Source organism: Pelophylax lessonae, assembly GCF_965119305.1.
Source record: "Pelophylax lessonae genome assembly, chromosome: 1".
Classification (NCBI taxonomy): domain Eukaryota; kingdom Metazoa; phylum Chordata; class Amphibia; order Anura; family Ranidae; genus Pelophylax; species Pelophylax lessonae.
In genome coordinates this window covers 797,253,125-797,270,282 of record NC_138768.1, presented here as the reverse complement: position 1 = coordinate 797,270,282, position 17,158 = coordinate 797,253,125, and the positions used below count along the sequence as shown (strand labels likewise).

The window sequence follows — 17,158 nt, the reverse complement described above, 5'->3', positions numbered from 1 at the left end:
CACAACTCTCTTCTGTTATTTGCTCAGCCGACCAGTAGATACTAAATCACATACATGTATGTGATTCGGTACAACAGGGCCGTCCTGCCGCAGTTTAAGTGCAGTAGGCAGTCCTGAAGCGGTTAACGTTGTGTAGATGGTCATGATGCTTACCTGATTGGTCGAACTGACGAGGGGGTTGGGAGGAGCATGGGAGGATAGTTGGTGGGAAGGAGTGGTGGAGATTCACTTGCAGATCAGAAGTTGTTGGTTGGACGTTCCTCCTGCCTGATCTACAGTATCTCACAAAAGTGAGTACACCCCTCACATTTTTGTAAATATTTTATTATATCTTTTCATGTAACAACACAGAAGAAATGAAACTTTGCTACAATGTAAAGTAGTGAGTGTACAGCTTGTATAACAGTGTAAATTTGCTGTTCCCTCAAAATAACTCAACACACAGCCATTAACCACTTAAGCCCCGGAGGATTTGGCTGCTAAAAGACCAGGGGGTTTTTTGCGATTTTTTTTTTTTTTTTTTTTTTTACTGCGTGACTTTGACGGACAATTGCGCGGTTGTGCGATGCTGTACCTAAACGAATTTCACGTCCTTTTTTTCCCACAAACAGAGCTTTCTTTTGGTGGTATTTGATCACCTGTGCGATTTTTTGATCATGCGCTATAAACAAAAAAAGAGCGTAATTTTTGCAAAAATAACAATATTTTCACTTTTTTTTATATGAAATTCCCCCCAAAAAAAATGTAAAAATCAAAATTTTTTAACATTTTCGGCCAAATTGTTTTACGCTACATATGTTTGGTAAAAAAAAATCGCAAAAAGCGTATTTTGATTGGCTTGCGCAAAAGTTATCGCGTTTACTAACAAAGGGAAAGATTTTTGGTGTTTTTTTTTTTTTTTAACGAGTAATGGCGGCGATCTGCGATTTTTTTTTTTTTTTTTTTGCGGTACTGCGACATTGCGGCGGACAGATCGGACCCTTGACTGACATTTTTGACACTTTTGGGGGTACCAGTGACATTACTGCAGTAATCAGTGCTATATATATGCACTGTTACTGCAAAAATGACACTGGCAGGGAAGGGGTTTACTTTATTGGACAGGGAGGGGTTAAGTGTGTCCTAGGAGCGTGTTTCTAACTGTGCAGGGACATGGCTATTGGTGTAAAAGCAAAGATCAATGGTTCTACATAGTAGAACTGTCAGATCTTCATTTTTACACCAGGGAGAATGATGGGCGGCTTGTTTACATAAGCCGCTCCGCCTTTCTCCCTTCACGGGAGCGATCGTAGTGTGACCGGCGGACATCGAGTCCGCCGGACACACGCACTGACTTGTCTGTGAACGAGCCGCGGCGGGCGCGCGGCGGCGCGCGCCCGGGCCCGCCCGCAATAGGCTCGCAAGTCAGTGACAGGCGAGTGACGTATCGATACGTCACTCTGCCTGGCCGGGGCTGACCGCCGCAGTATATAGTCGTGCGGCGGTCGTTAGCCGGTTAATGTCTAAACTGCTGGCAACAAAAGTGAGTACACCCCTAAGACAACATGTCCGAATTGGGCCCAATAAGCCATTTTCCCTCCCTGGTGTTATGTGACTCGCTAGTGTTTACAAGGTCTCAGCTGTGAATGGGGAGCAGGTCATACTGGTCACTGGAAGTTCAACATGGCACCTCATGGCAAAGAACTCTCTGAGGATCTGAAAAAAAGTGTTGTTGCTCTACATAAAGATGGCCTAGGCTATAAGAAGATTGCCAAGACCCTGAAACTGAGCTGCAGCATGGTGACCAAGACCAGGCAGCGGCTTAACAGGACAGGTTCCACTCAGAACAGGCCTCCCCATGGTCGACCAAAGAAGTGCACAAGCTCAGCGTCCAATCCAGAGGTTGTCCTTGGGAAATAGACGTATATGTGCTGCCAGCATTGCTGCAGAGGTTGAAGGGGTGGGGGGGGGTCAGCCTGTAAGTGCTCAGACCATACGCCAGCCACTGCATCAAATTGGTCTGCATGACTGTCATCCCCTCTTCTAAAGATGATGCACAAGAAAGCCTGCAAACAGTTTACTGAAGACAAGCAGACTAAGGACATGAACATCTGGAACCATGGCCTGTGGTCTGATGAGACCAAGATAAACTAATTTGGTTCACATGGTGTCAAGCGTGTGTGGCAGCAACCAGGTGAGGAGTACAAAGACAAGTGTGTCTTGCCTACAGTCATGCATGGTGGTGGGAGTGTCATGGTCTGGGGCTGCATAAGTGCTGCTGGCACTGGGGAGCTACAGTTCATTGAGGGAACCATGAATGCCAACATGTACTGTGACATACTGAAGCAGAGCATGATCCCCTCCTTCGGAGAGTGGGTCGCAAGGCAGTATTCCAATATGATAACGACCCCAAACACACCTCCAAGACGACCACTGCCTTGCTAAAGAAGCTGAGGGTAAAGGTGATGGACTGACCAAGCATGTCTCCAGAGCTACACTGTATTGAGCATCTGTGGGGCATCCTCAAATGGATGATGGAGGAGCGCAAGGTCTCTAACATCCACCAGCTCTGTGATGTCATCATGGAGGAGTGGAAGAGGACTCCAGTGGCAACCTGTGAAGCCCTGGTGAACTCAATTCCCAAGAGGGTTTAGGCAGTGCTGGAAAATAATGGTGGCCACGCAAAATATTGACACTTTGGGCCCAATTTGGACATTTTCACTTAGGGATGTACTCACTTTTGTGAGATACTGTGTGTGTGCGTGTGCGCGCTCTCTAAGAATTATTTTTTTTTTTTTGTAGCGTTAGGCAGGTGTGTTGCCATGCATCAATGAGCATTTCCTTCTTTCATTGACATACCTTTTCACATGCGTTTTTAATGTGTTTTTCAATTTGGAATTTGCAGTGGATAGGGTTAGCTGCCATTAACAAAGGCTTGCTAATAGTTTGTTTTCAGTGTATCAAAGCAAATATTATATGTGTTGTAATGTGCTGACATTGCAGTTTAGTCCATTGGGTTTCCCAACGCACTGAAACACAAAAAAAAAACCTGAAATGTCATATTTTTCTGCAGTGCTGAGATGGGAACAGACTAGGGTTGCCAGCTCATCCCTTTAAACCCAAACACATATTGATTACACAGGTTCTGAGGCTAATATAATGCACATAAGGCACTAAGTGAGTTTGGGTTTAAAAGGATGAGGGGGCAACGCAAGAACAGACACTATCTTTATTCTAGGGACCGTGGTTGTGACACATACATTTTAGCTCATTGGAGCATGTGTGTTAAAATGCAACTGTGTTAATGAGTTCCAGATGTTTGCGACAGTTAATTGCTCTCATCACTTTCTATAGAACAAAATACACAACACAACATACATTTAGTTCCTTTTAAATATCTATGAACGGATGTATATAAAAAAAAAAAAAAAAAAAAAACAGAACCAGAGCGCAGGCAATCCTGCTAACCATTAAACATTGCTTTCTACACAGGGTACAATGGCCAGAAGGTATCCCTGGCAGATCTGCAGTGGTTTTTTGCCAAGTCAAAGGTCTCTATCAGTCTGGCGGTTACCGAATACTCTTCTTTTTTGGATAGTTTAAAGGAGGCAAATTTTCTGTCTGAAGAGGAGTCACTGGTAAGGTTCTTTTATACATTATACTTTACAGCTGGAAGAAATGTCAGCTACAAGAAATACCTAATATGCCCACAAGAGGGCCCTCTAGTACAGATAAAATAATACCTATAGCAGGGGTCTTAATTTGAAATTTGCAGAGGTCCGGTCAGCAGAATTTCCTTCTGGCAGAGGCCTAAATCTCATTAGCACTATAACACATCATGAGCCCCCCCCCCCCCTCCCCTATACATCATCGTTCTCAGTGTACTTTTTATATCCTAGTCCCCTTTACATCACACTCTCCTCTTTAAAGCAGTCCCACATTGTCCTTAATTGCCCTTCACATCACTGCCCCCTCTTTACATTGCAGTGCTCTTTTACAGTACACCTTAACATCACAGTCCCACAGTGTGCTCAGTTCCCCTTTACATTGCAGTCCCTCTTTACACAACACAGAGCCCCTACCGCAGCACAGAGCCCCTACCACAAGTCCCTATAATAAAATTAAATACAAGTCCCTATAATAAAACCCTTTTTATGGCTCCCCAGACAGGGTTATCCTTAGCTGATCAGATAGCAAAGCTGCACTTCCAGCTTAGTCAGTTAGCCAATCGCACAACAAGGAATCATTCCACCTGTCATGGGAAAAGTCAGCATAACCCAGCCAGCCAATCCCCGACATGAACTGCTGCTCACCTGAGCTGCCCTGCAGTCCTTGGAGGAGAGTCCGTGCCAAAGTGATAAAGTGCTTGATCCCCATGGTGGCAGGCAGTGGGAGGGTTAATGAAAGTGATGAGCAGGTATGGGACAGTCCATGTATGTCACGACTTGAGCTGAGAAGTCATGGATGGAGGAGCTGTGTCCCCCCCCCCCCCCCCTGTCCCTGGAGTCCTGAGCCAGCAGAGGCGTTAGCCAGACGCGATCCAGACTTGTAGAGGAAAGTTTCTTCTCTTCCTGCAGGTGCCGCTGATCAGATGTGTGCGCAAGAAGAAATCAGGCTGCAGCTTGTGTGCTCTTCTCCTTCCAGATCCCTTTGCAGCCTGATTTCTTCTTGCGCACACATCTGATCAGCAGCACCTGCAGGAAGAGAAGGAACTTTCCTCTACAAGTCTGGATCGCGTCTGGCTGACACCTCTGCTGGCTCAGGACTCCAGGGACGGTGGGGGGACACAGCTCCTCCATCCATGACTTCTCAGCTCAAGTCGTGACATACATGGCAGAGGAGACACACAGACACGAGGCAGCGGCTTCACTTACCTGCTCCTGGGAGACGTCTTGTGACCGCCGACCACACTGCTCCTCCTTGCTCTGACGGCAGGCGGGAACAGGGAAGGTGAGTGAGTCAGATTGACTGACTCACGCACCGCCCCCAAGACGACGTCAGACAGGAGTCCTGAATAATTTTTCCAGGCTGGAGTCTGGACCAATCACAGGACTAGAAGTGTAGAAGTGGGGAGTGTCGGGGCACATTGCTCTGCACCCCGATGATACCCAGGACGGCCGCCAATCGGCGCCTCTGCCTGGCAGCACGTAGGACGCCAAACCCCCCCCCCCCCATAGACTGCAAATGGTCCGGCGCCACTATCGGGCTTTAAAAGGTAATTTTTTTTTTTTTTTTCTTTTAAGATGCTGATTGGGGGAGGCGCCCCTGCACCCCCTATAGACCAGCCGCCACTGGTGGCTGAGTATAACAGTTACCCCATGGTAAAAATGCTGCGGCCGCAAATCCCATCATTTTGGCAGTTGCATGTGTACAGCCCTATCCGGATGTACTTTTCCAACTCATGTTGGCAGCCAGGGGACAGTAAAAGTGCTGCTGAACTGACCATTTTTACCACCCATCTGAAAGAGACCTAAAGATTAGGTTTGTTATGCTTTCTTTTTAGCCCACAGCAGAAGACAAGGACAGCTCATTTCTGTTCTTGCTGAAAATGTTCTTAGTCTGAAAACTAATGCAGCCACCATATCTAAGAACTTTTTTTGTTTAGATATGCTTTAAAAGTGAGTCAATGCTGTGCTTTGATTTTGCCTTTCTTTGGATAATGAGTTTCTTTGAAGCTGCTTTTGCCTTCACATTGACTTGTACTGGCAAGAAGAGCAGCTTGGGCCCAAACAAAATCCCCCACACACAGGCCCTAGGTTACAGTGATACTAAAGTCTCAAGTTTTTTTTGCATACAAAAAACAAACATGTTATACTTCCCTCCTCTGAAGTTGGTTTTGCACAGAGCAACCCGGATCCTCCTTTTCTGGGGTCCCTATTCGGTGCCCCTGGCCCCTCCCACCTGTCGCGTGCCCCCACAGTAAGCAGCTTGCTATGGGGGCACCCGAGCCAAACCTCTGTGTATCGCTTCAGACATGGAGCTGTGGTTCAGCCTTGTCCCGCCTCTCTCTCCTCATTGGCTCACTGATTTTGACAGCCAATGGCGCCCACTGCAGTGTCTCAGCCAATCAGGAGGGAGAGTCCCAGGCAGCTGAGTCTCCCGTGCAACATCGCTGGATCGAGATGGGGCTCATTAAGATAGAAAACCTTCTGCCTTTACAACCACTTTAACTCATTGACTTGCAATTTAAATCAGTAAAAAGTTAAACCGTTACTATATTGCAGCTTACCAATTATTAGATGTGATGGCTGCATTCGTTTTAAGGCTTTCTTTCCTTTATTTTCACCTGGTGATTTGGCTAGTAAATCTGTTGCTTTTCAAAAGAACAAGCTCTCCTGCTAACGTATCCTTTTATAGAGATGAGACAAACCATTTACCATGGACAAGGGTGCTTACAATGATCAGCTTTTATTTAGTCATGTAAAATCTTTATCCCAAAAGGAAAAAAAAAACTGTTTGCTGTAACTGCTTATAAAGTGTAAACTGGAGTTTGGCTTCAATTTGTTAGTGTATTTAAATCTGCTAGTATATTTAGCACTCCCCTCCCCCCCCCCCCCCCCCCCCCAGACTTACAATGCTGCTGTCCAAAGCCCTGTGCTCTTTCATCCAGAGTGGGGGCACTGTAATGCAGGGGGTGTGCCACTGGCCAGATCACTAGGTGAAAACAGAGGAGGAAAAAAGCCTAAAAAAGAAAACGGATGCAGCCACCACATCTAATGATTGGTAAGCTGCAATAAATTACATTTTTGTTTTGGGTTTAATACATTAACACATATTGATCTGGTTAGATATGTCAAGCTGATGGATTTTACAAAGTGATCTCTCATCTAGGAGCTGCAGGCCGACACCAAGTCTGTCCATCGAATTGTATATGACTGTCTATGCTGCATAGAAGAAAAACACTTCCTGTTGCAACATTTCTTTTGGCACTTATTGCAAAAACCTCTGCGGAAGAAATATCCTGATCTAAAACCCATTTATAAAGGTAGGTTAGAAAAAAAACTCCACTGCTTCACCATCAAAGTGGTTGTAAACCCTTCCATATACCCAATGAAGTGACTGGCCTCAGGTGATACAGATGAAACAAATTCTCCTACATATGTTGTACCTGTTTATCTGCAGTCTTCTCTTCTCTCCAGCTATTCAAAATGCTGAGCTTTCAGTAAACGGGGCAGAGAGCTGAAGTTATGCCTCGTACACACGCAACGATTATCGGCCAACCGATCGGCCGTCTTTTGTCCAGTGTTGTTGTGTTGGTTGAAATGTGCTCTAGACTGCACACGAATTTTCTCGGCCAACAAAAACCAACTTCAGAAGTGATGTCATGTGCTGGTTTACTTTCCGTGTGTTTTTTCTTCTCTGAGCATGCCCAGTCTTGCTCATCAGATTTTTGTCTGCCGAAATCTGTACTGACTGACGGAAAATCGGCCATTCTGTTGACGGCCAACAAAAATTTTATAGCATGCACACCAGATTTTGTTCGGCCGAAAAGTCGCAGTCGCTTGTCGAAAGCATCATACTAACAAGCCGACAATCGGCCGATCGGACATTGGCCAAAAATTCACGGCCAACAATCGAAGGCGTGTGTATGAGGCATTACACACTGCAGATCTCAGCTAGGAGAGCTCTGAGAGCTGATTGGAAGGAATGGACACGCCCACTTCACACAGAAACAGAGTTGAGGCTGTCAGTTACAGGCTGTGTGCTGGAGCTCCGTCCCCTGTCACTGTTTTTCTCTTGGTGTCAGAAAAACTTGTCAGAAATGATTCATGCTGATAGCAGAGGAATGAAGTAGCAGACAGAAATGACACTTGCTGCTCTGGACTGAGACAATTACATACTATAGAGAGATATGGTTTGTTCATATTTCTTGTCTTAGGTTTACAGCCACTTTAACCACTTGCCTACTGCTCACAGTATATTTACTGCGGCGGTCAGCCCCTCACAGGCAGAGTGACGTAGATCTACGTCGCTAGCCTGTGAGGGTCTAGGGAGCGAGCGCACGCCCCCGCGTGGTCACGGACCCCCCCCCGTGTGATCAAGGGACCCGATGTCCGCCGGTCACTCGGCGATCATCGCTGCAGAGGGAGAAAGTCAGACGGCTAGTGTAAACAAGCCGCCTGTCATTCTCCCCTGTGTAGAAACTGTGATCACATGGTTCTACTATGTAGGACCGTTGATCACTGTTTCTACCAGACATGGGAGTAAGTCACACATGTGCAAGTCACAAGCAAGTCTTAAGCTTCAAGTCTCAAGCAAGTCCCAAGTTACTGTGACGAAAAGCAAGAAAGTCAAGTCGAGTCCCTGCTAGAAGTCAAGCAAGTCAAGTCATTTATTTGGTCAAGTCACAAATCAAGTCAAAATATTTCTTTAACACCTCTTGAGAAAATGCAAATATTTAATAACTTCAAAAAGTAAAGTCATTTCGAGTCATATGTCTCAAGTCAAAGTCAAGTCTCAAGTCATGAATACCAAGTCAAAGTCAAGTCGAGTCTTTTATTAATTTTAGTCAAGCAAGTCTCAAGTCCTCAAACTGGTGACTTAAGTCAAGTCATGTGACTCGAGTCCCCCACCTCTGGTTTCTACAGCTCAAGCCACAGCCAATCACAGTTAGAATCATGCCCCTAGGGACACACACAGCCCCTCCCTCTCAAATAAAGTTAACCCCTTCACTACCAGTGTCATTTTGCAGTAACAGTGCATATGTATAGCACTGATTACTGCAGTAATGTCACTGGTCCCCCCAAAAGTATCAAAAATGTCAGTCAAGGGTCCGATCTGTCCGCCGCAATGTCGCAGTACCGCAAAAAAATCGCAGATCGCCGCCATTACTAGTTAAAAAAAAACAATAAAAATGACATAAATTTCCCGTAGTTAGTAGCTGCGATAACTTTTGCGCAAACCAATCAAAATACGCTTATTGCAATTTTTTTTTTCCAAAAATATGTAGCAGAAAACAAATTGGCAAAAAAAAGTTAAAACATTTTGATTTCTACATTTTTTTTTTTTTTGGGAATTTCATATAAAAAAATGTGAAAATGTTATTTTTTCAAAATTGTCGCTCTTTTTTGTATATAGCGCAAAAAGTAAAAATTGCACAGGTGATCAAATACCACCAAAAGAAAGCTCTATTTGTGGGGAAAAAAAGGACTTGCGTTTAATTTGGGTAGAGCATTGCACGACCGCACAATTGTCCGTTAAAGTAACGCAGTGCCGAATCGCAAAATATGGCCTGGTCAGGAAGGGGGTAAAATCTTCCGGTCTTAAAGCGGTTAAAAATACGCTCATTGAGAATTTTTTTGTCAAAGACATGTAGCTAAATACATTTTGGCCTAAATATATGACAAAAATTTAATATATTGGATATTTTTTAACTGTCAAAGTAGAAAAATATTGTTATTTTTTCCAAATTCTCGCATTTTTTTTATTATCGCAAAAAATTAAAAGCGCAGAGGTGATCAAATACCACCAAAAGAAAGCTCTGTTTGTGGGAAAAAAAGGACGTAAATTTCGTTTGGGTACGGCGTTGCATAACCGCGCAATTGTCAGTTAAATTCGCACAGTGCCGAATCGCAAAAAGTGGCCTGGACGTAAGACCGCAAAATCCTCCGGTGGTAAAGTGGTTAATGGAAGTTAACATTAAAGAAGAGGCCTGACAGAAAAGATAACATGAATGTAATCCTATCTTTTGAATTGATATGTGAACCTTTTACATATACGTTTGTAATATTTATTTACTGTAGTACCTGTTTTACCTACAGATGAGCTGCACTGCGTGCTCTGCCCTGCCTCCGCCCCGCCTCCTGTCAGTGAGCTGTAAGTATGTATTGTATTGAGGCTGTGCTCCGCCCCGCCTCCTCTCAGTGAGCTCAGTGAGGATATAATGCTTTCAGTCCTCGCTCACTGAGAGGAGGCGGGGCGGAGCACGGCCTCAATACAATACATACATACAGTGGGTACGGAAAGTATTCAGACCCCCTTAAATTTTTCACTCTTTGTTATATTGCAGCCATTTGCTAAAATCATTTAAGTTCATTCTTCTTCCTCATGAATGTACGCATAGCACCCCATACTGACAGAAAAACACAGAATTGTTGACATTGTTGCAGATTTATTAAAAAAGAAAAACTGAAATATCACATGGTCCTAAGTATTCAGACCCTTTGCTCAGTATTTAGTAGAAGCCCCCCTTTGATCTAATACAGCCAGGAGTCTTTTTGGGAAAGATGCAACAAGTCTTTCACGTGGTGGGTAGGAAAGTGCGCTGATTCAATATAGGGTGTGCTGCTACCTTAGAGTGTATGTTGTAGAATATGTAAAGAAATCAGGTGCGCTGCCCTAGTGCATATGTGCAACATACAAAATGATGCAAACAAATAAACCAAAAATGCAATAATAATGCAAAAAAATGAAAACGTATGCAATTCGTGTAAAACAAAAAATGTCCAGAAGGTGACTAGTGATACACCAATGTGCAATAAACGTCCATGTTATAAGTCCATAAATAAAGTGCAAAAAATGGTGACATAAACTTCCAGCTTGGGGAAAGGTGAACTGTGATTGGAAGGTGCAAAGTCCCACCACCAGCTTGGCCTCTTACCAGAAGTTAAACGTTAAGGGCATATATGAATATGACCGCTCCAAAGGTCATGCAGCCAGGTAGAAAAGTTCCCAGAAATACAGAAGGCACTCTGACACACTCGTGCTCCCTAGACTCTTACCGGACAAAAGCCAAACAAGAAGCCTGGTTCTATGGTGATGAGTGGTCCTGCCGGGGGTTACTGGACTCTAGGATGGCTGATGTAGTTGCTTGTGTCCAAGAGGAACAGACCCAGTCAGAAAGCCTGACAAAAGAAGATCCTGCCAAAGGTGACTAGACTCTGATTGGCTGCTGTAACTCCTTAGTCTGGTTGACCTCAATAATAGGGGACACAACAGAGGGGACCGCAATAGTGCATTACCAACAGTAGATTTTTATTAAAAACAAATGGTTGCACTTACAGTTGTGAAGACAATAATAGCGAGTTCCCTCACGGAGTAGCTGTATGGCGGGGTCCGCCTGCAGTGCGGACCGCTGCCTGGTCTAGATGTGATGACGCGGTGCCTCCTCTCTGACGCGTTTCTCCCGATAGGGCATCCACTTAGATCCACTCCTATCTAAGTGGATGCCCTATCGGGAGAAACGCGTCAGGAGGAGGCGCCGCGTCATCACATCTAGACCAGGCAGCGATCCGCACTGCAGGCGGACCCCGCCATACAGCTCCTCCGTGAGGGAACTCGCTATTATTGTCTTCACAACTGTAAGTGCAACCATTTGTTTTTAATAAAAATCTACTGTTGGTAATGCACTATTGCGGTCCCCTCTGTTGTGTCCCCTATTATTGAGGTCAACCAGACTAAGGAGTTACAGCAGCCAATCAGAGTCTAGTCACCTTTGGCAGGATCTTCTTTCGTCAGGCTTTCTGACTGGGTCTATTCCTCTTGGACACAAGCAACTACATCAGCCATCCTAGAGTCCAGTAACCCCCGGCAGGACCACTCATCACCATAGAACCAGGCTTCTTGTTTGGCTTTTGTCCGGTAAGAGTCTAGGGAGCACGAGTGTGTCCGAGTGCCTTCTGTATTTCTGGGAACTTTTCTACCTGGCTGCATGACCTTTGGAGCGGTCATATTCATATATGCCCTTAACGTTTAACTTCTGGTAAGAGGCCAAGCTGGTGGTGGGACTTTGCACCTTCCAATCACAGTTCACCTTTCCCCAAGCTGGAAGTTTGTCACCATTTTTTGCACTTTATTTATGGACTTATAACATGGACGTTTATTGCACATTGGTGTATCACTAGTCACCTTCTGGACATTTTTTGTTTTACACGAATTGCATACGTTTTCATTTTTTTGCATTACTATTGCATTTTTGGTTTATTTGTTTGCATCATTTTGTATGTTGCACATATGCAACAAGTCTTTCACACCTGGATTTGGGGATCCTCTGCCATTCCTCCTTGCAGATCCTCTCCAGTTCTGTCAGGTTGGATGGTAAACGTTGGTGGACAGCCATTTTTAGGTCTCTCCAGAGATGCTCAATTGGGTTTAAGTCAGGGCTCTGGCTGGGCCATTCAAGAACAGTCATGGAGTTGTGAAGCCACTCCTTCGTTATTTTAGCTGTGTGCTTAGGGTCATTGTCTTGTTGGAAGGTAAACCTTCGGCCCAGTCTGAGGTCCAGAGCACTCTGGAGAAGGTTTTTGTCCAGGATATCCCTGTACTTGGCCGCATTCATCTTTCCCTCGATTGCAACCAGTCGTCCTGTCCCTGCAGCTGAAAAACACCCCCACAGCATGATGCTGCCACCACCATGCTTCACTGTTGGGACTGTATTGGACAGGTGATGAGCAGTGCCTGGTTTTCTCCACACATACCACTTAGAATTAAGGCCAAAAAGTTCTATTTTGGTCTCATCAGACAAGAGAAGCTTATTTCTCACCATCTTGGAGTCCTTCAGGTGTTTTTTAGCAAACTCCATGCAGGCTTTCATGTGTCTTACATTGAGGAGAGGCTTCCGTCGGGCCACTCTGCCATAAAGCCCCGACTGGTGGAGGGCTGCAGTGATGGTTGACTTTCTACAACTTTCTCCCATCTCCTGACTGCATCTCTGGAGCTCAGCCACAGTGATCTTTGGGTTCTTCTTTACCTCTCTCACCAAGGCTCTTCTCCCCCGATAGCTCAGTTTGGCCGGACGGCCAGCTCTAGGAAGGGTTCTGGTCGTCCCAAACGTCTTCCATTTGAGGATTATGGAGGCCACTGTGCTCTTAGGAGCCTTAAGTGGAGCAGAAATCTTTTTGTAACCTTGGCCAGATCTGTGCCTTGCCACAATTCTGTCTCTGAGCTCTTCAGGCAGTTCCTTTGACCTCATGATTCTCATTTGCTCTGACATGCATTGTGATCTGGAAGGTCTTATATAGACAGGTGTGTGGCTTTCCTAATCAAGTCCAATCAGTATAATCAAACACAGCTGGACTCAAATGAAGGTGTAGAACCATCTCAAGGATGATCAGAAGAAATGGAAAGCACCTGAGTTAAATATATGAGTGTCACAGCAAAGGGTCTGAATACTTAGGACCATGTGATATTTCAGTTTTTCTTTTTTAATAAATCTGCAACAATGTCAACAATTCTGTGTTTTCTCCTTTCATCCTTCCAGGACGGCCTACATTTGAGAGATTGTGGCTCCGCCTCACAGGAAACACAACTAATTTGCAGCTGTTTAAAAGGGTCCCACCCATCCTTAGCTTCAGTTCAGTTGTGTTTCCAACCTCACATCGGAACGTTTGTTTTTCTACTAACCTGAGGCAAATAGCTGGCCAAAATGGTACCCCTGGAAGGCAGCTTCGGTCGGCCTAATAGCAGGTTCCTCCCTAGCTGTGTCCTTGGAATAGGAGCTTTCAGGTCGCCAAACATACCAGGTAGTGCGGTTTGCCTTATGGTGAAGGTCCCTCATACCTGAAGTCCTGCTTGTCTCTGCAGGAAGTCTCCTCCATTCGCTTCGTTGGGCGGTAAGGATTTTCGAATTTCCCGCCAGCGGTGAGCCCCGAGCCTCGCTATGGAGACCGGAAGTTCCGGCGGAAGGGGCGGAGCGGCTGATTCCCGGAAGAGACCCAGCGTGGAGGAGACGCCGGGTCCATGTGAGTTCAGTACAGCCATGGCTGACTCTCCGACTCCGAGAGGGCGGAAGCCCCAGAAAGAGACACGAGCGGCCGCAATCCTTACAGAGGAGAAAGCGGCAACACAGGTGGTGACAGGAACGGGTAAGTGAGGCCGATGGCGGGCCGACTGCTGTCTATTGAGTGACAGGTATGCCGTGCCATTTTCTTCCTGCATGTTAGCCGTAGTGGTGGACAAGAAGGCTATTAGTCGCTTCATGGTGTCCTTTCTTTCTTGTCTTCATGTGTTTACACAGGTACGCCACCGGCACAGGAAGCCCCTGCCAGGCCCCTATCCTCAGCTAAAAAATGTGGGGAATGCGGGGTTAAATTGTCTAAATCTTACCCAAAGCCCTTATGCCATACTTGTATTAATACGTTAGCAGGGCAGGATCTAATGAAAGATTTTTTTAAATCTATGCAAGAGGAAATGGCAGCTACTATTCAGTCATTCAAGGCTACAGCAGCTGTCCCTCATATCCCAGCAGAGGAAGTATCAAAAGATAATGTTTCGTACCAAGACAGTGGGTGGTCAAAAGGACCCCCATCCCTCTGGGCAGATTCTCTATCCATTCCCTCAACTCAAGTTAGGGAACAAGAGGATCCAGGGGAAGGCAGTAGTTACATAAAAGACCCTTCCAGCTCAGATAAGGACTCAGAAAGTAACAGTGAAAGGGAAAAAAGACAAAAATCTTTTTTCTCTTACGTCCTCCGACAGTCGCCGCCTCTTCATATTCGTCACATATGGGGTATTAGACTTTGCTCCGAAGGAGTAGCTAGGCAACAGAATATGTTAACAATAAAGCTTTAACATATCCCACCCTCAAGGGGTGGTCCCCTCAGTCAATACCCTCCTACTTCCTGCAACCATATCTCAGTTTTAATGTCTAGCTTGTCAGGAGTGGCTGGCTCTCTCTGTGCTGGGACTTTTTGTCCCAGACTCTTTCTTCTTTTTGATATTTTGTTTGAGTTTTCTCTCTACCTTTACTTAGCTGTTATTTTTGTCAGCATTAGTTAGTTCTTCGGACGAAGAGGATCATGCGGACTGGGTCTCGGGCTGATCCCCCTGGTCGCAGGTCGTGGGTCAGTGGCTTCCCAGTCTGCCATCGAGCGTTCAGCCAGGTAACGCTCCTGGCACGGTGAACGACCCATCCCTGTTCGGTGCAGGGATGATTGGTGAGGTGGCTACCTCACCGGACGCTGTGCGGTTTCTGAACCGCCATTGTGTGCGTCTTGAGTAGCGACTCTCCCTGCCTCATGTGCAGCGGCTTGTTCGCCTGTGCGGGTTCCCCACGCCATGTGAGGTAAGTGTATCTATGTGGGGACCTGTCTGTCTGGGGGGGTCTCAGTCTGGGACTGTGTAACCTGCCTTTAATCACACTGCTTGTCTCCCTATCTCTCGGCTGCATGCTGTGGGCTGCAAGGGGGGGGGGGAGCTGTATGACACTGAGTATGTCAGGCTGGGCAGTGTGAGGAGCTGTGTGCTGTGGGGCATGTTTTTAATGGCATGTTGGGGCATATACAGCGATCGCTGCGGCGATCTAACATGTATCCATATTATGGGATGATATTGTGTGTGATTTTATGCACTGTGGAGCGGCGATTTCGGCGCCAAACGGCGCCATTTTACCGGCGCCCGCTCCGGCCGCATGGTTTACATGCACGGCGGCCATTTTCTTGTAGCCTCCATAGGCTTACATAGAGCGCCCTGGCAGCATCACTTCCTCTCTCCTGGAAGCACCGATCGAGGCAGCAGCTGCAGCGGAGTCTCCTCAGGTTTTATCCTTCTATTCCTGTGTTCCATTGCCTGTATTCAGTCTGTATATTCCCTGTGGGGGTCTCATTGTGCCTGAGTGTGGTGCGGTGGGCTGCGCTTGCCGCGCTTGCTGTAAGGGGGCAGTTAACCCTTGGTTGTCTGGCATACAGGGGCAATGGATTCTCAGGAGGGCAAATTTCCCACAGTCTTGGTGGAAAGCCAGGGGACCGCTGTTTCCCCCCCAGGGGGGGATTTGGCCACTATTGTGGCTGGCCTTGCTGCACAGGTGCAAATGCTGGTGGCTGCTCAATCTACTAAACGGCCCAGAGTTGCTCTGTCCTCTGATTCTGAGGGTGAAGGTGATGGGGCTGTTCTGGCGGGGACCCCCCTATCGGGGTCCCGCTCCTCTCTGGAGGTCTGAGGTAGAGGCTGAAGTTGAGGGGGTTGATAATTCTCCCCCTGGCTCGCCTGAAGAGCTTGCAATCATGGATGAGTTGATTGCTTCCATTAAGCAGACGCTACGTTTGCAGGACGAGGTGTGTCCCCCAGCTGCCTTGGCGGCTTATGGGACGCAGAGAAAACGCGGGACGCCGCAGGTCTTTCCCTGCAATGCTGATTTTCAGCGCGCTGTTAAGGACCAATGGCGCGATTTGCGCAAGCCTTTTGCGGTACCAAGTAAATTTAAGCTGCGTTATCCTTTCTCGCCTGCCACTGATGAACGGTGGTGTGTGCCTCCGCCGGTAGATCATGCTATTGCGGTTTTGAAAAAGCCACTGCGATCCCGGCAGAGGGATCCCCTATTTTCCGTGATGCCACGGATAGGAGACTGGAGTCTCTTGCCCGTCATACTTATTCTGTTACGGGTTCTATGCTTAAGGCTCTGTTTGCTTCTCTCATGGCGGCCCAGGCGATCGCAAGTTGGACGCAGATGCTTAGGCGCGTCCTAGTGGCCGATTCGGCCTCAGCGGCGACCCTGGATATGGTGGATCAGATCCACCAGGGTGTCATGTATCTGTGTGATGCGGACCTGGACCTGATTCCGTTGGCCGCGCGTGTGCACAGCGTGGCGGTGTTGTCTCGCCGCCTGGTTTGGTTGAAATGTTGGTCGGTGGACCAATCTTCACGTAAAACCTTAGCCAATCTGCCTTATGATGGGTCTCGCCTTTTTGGGGAGTCCCTGGATGTGTTGATTAAGGGGATTACTGGGGGTAAGAGCACTCTCTTGCCCCATTTCCCCAAGGCTAAGGGGGCTTCTGGGAAGAAGCATGCTAATTTTCGGCCCCTCAGGGGTCCTTTCGTGCCTTTCGGCCGCACTACAAGGGCAAACCGTTCAAGGGCCAGGGCTCTCAGAAGAAGCCCTGGTCTGGAAAACAGAAGTCCGGCCAATCCGGACCTGCGGCCCATAACAGTTCGGCCTGAAGGGGCGCCCTCACCCAGTTTTGGGGTGGGGGGACGCTTGCTCGGTTTTCTTCAGCCCTGGTTGGCCCGTGTGCGGGACAGATGGGTTCTGGAAATCGTTCGATCTGGTTACAAGATCGAGTTTCTCTCTCGGCCAGAGAGCAGATTTTTTCCCTCAAATCTACAACTGTCTCCAGAGCGCCTGCGGGATCTGCGCCTGGCGGTGCGGGACCTGAGGGCTCAGGGAGTGGTGGTTCCGGTGCCTCATCGGGACAGGTTTCGGGGGTTTTATTCCAATCTGTTCACTGTGCCCAGAAAGGAGGGCAAG

At 47.0% G+C, this 17,158-nt stretch overlaps 1 protein-coding gene across 1 annotated transcript in view; it reads left to right on the top strand.

The window, feature by feature from the left end:
* Positions 1 to 17,158, top strand: part of LOC309549565 (uncharacterized protein) — a 162,057-nt gene that overhangs the window by 27,018 nt on the left and 117,881 nt on the right. The window contains exons 3-4 of the mRNA XM_082249925.1: positions 3,472 to 3,617; positions 6,811 to 6,964. Coding sequence (XP_082106051.1) covers positions 3,472 to 3,617; positions 6,811 to 6,964 — 300 coding nt within the window. The remainder of the gene's footprint in view (positions 1 to 3,471; positions 3,618 to 6,810; positions 6,965 to 17,158) is intronic.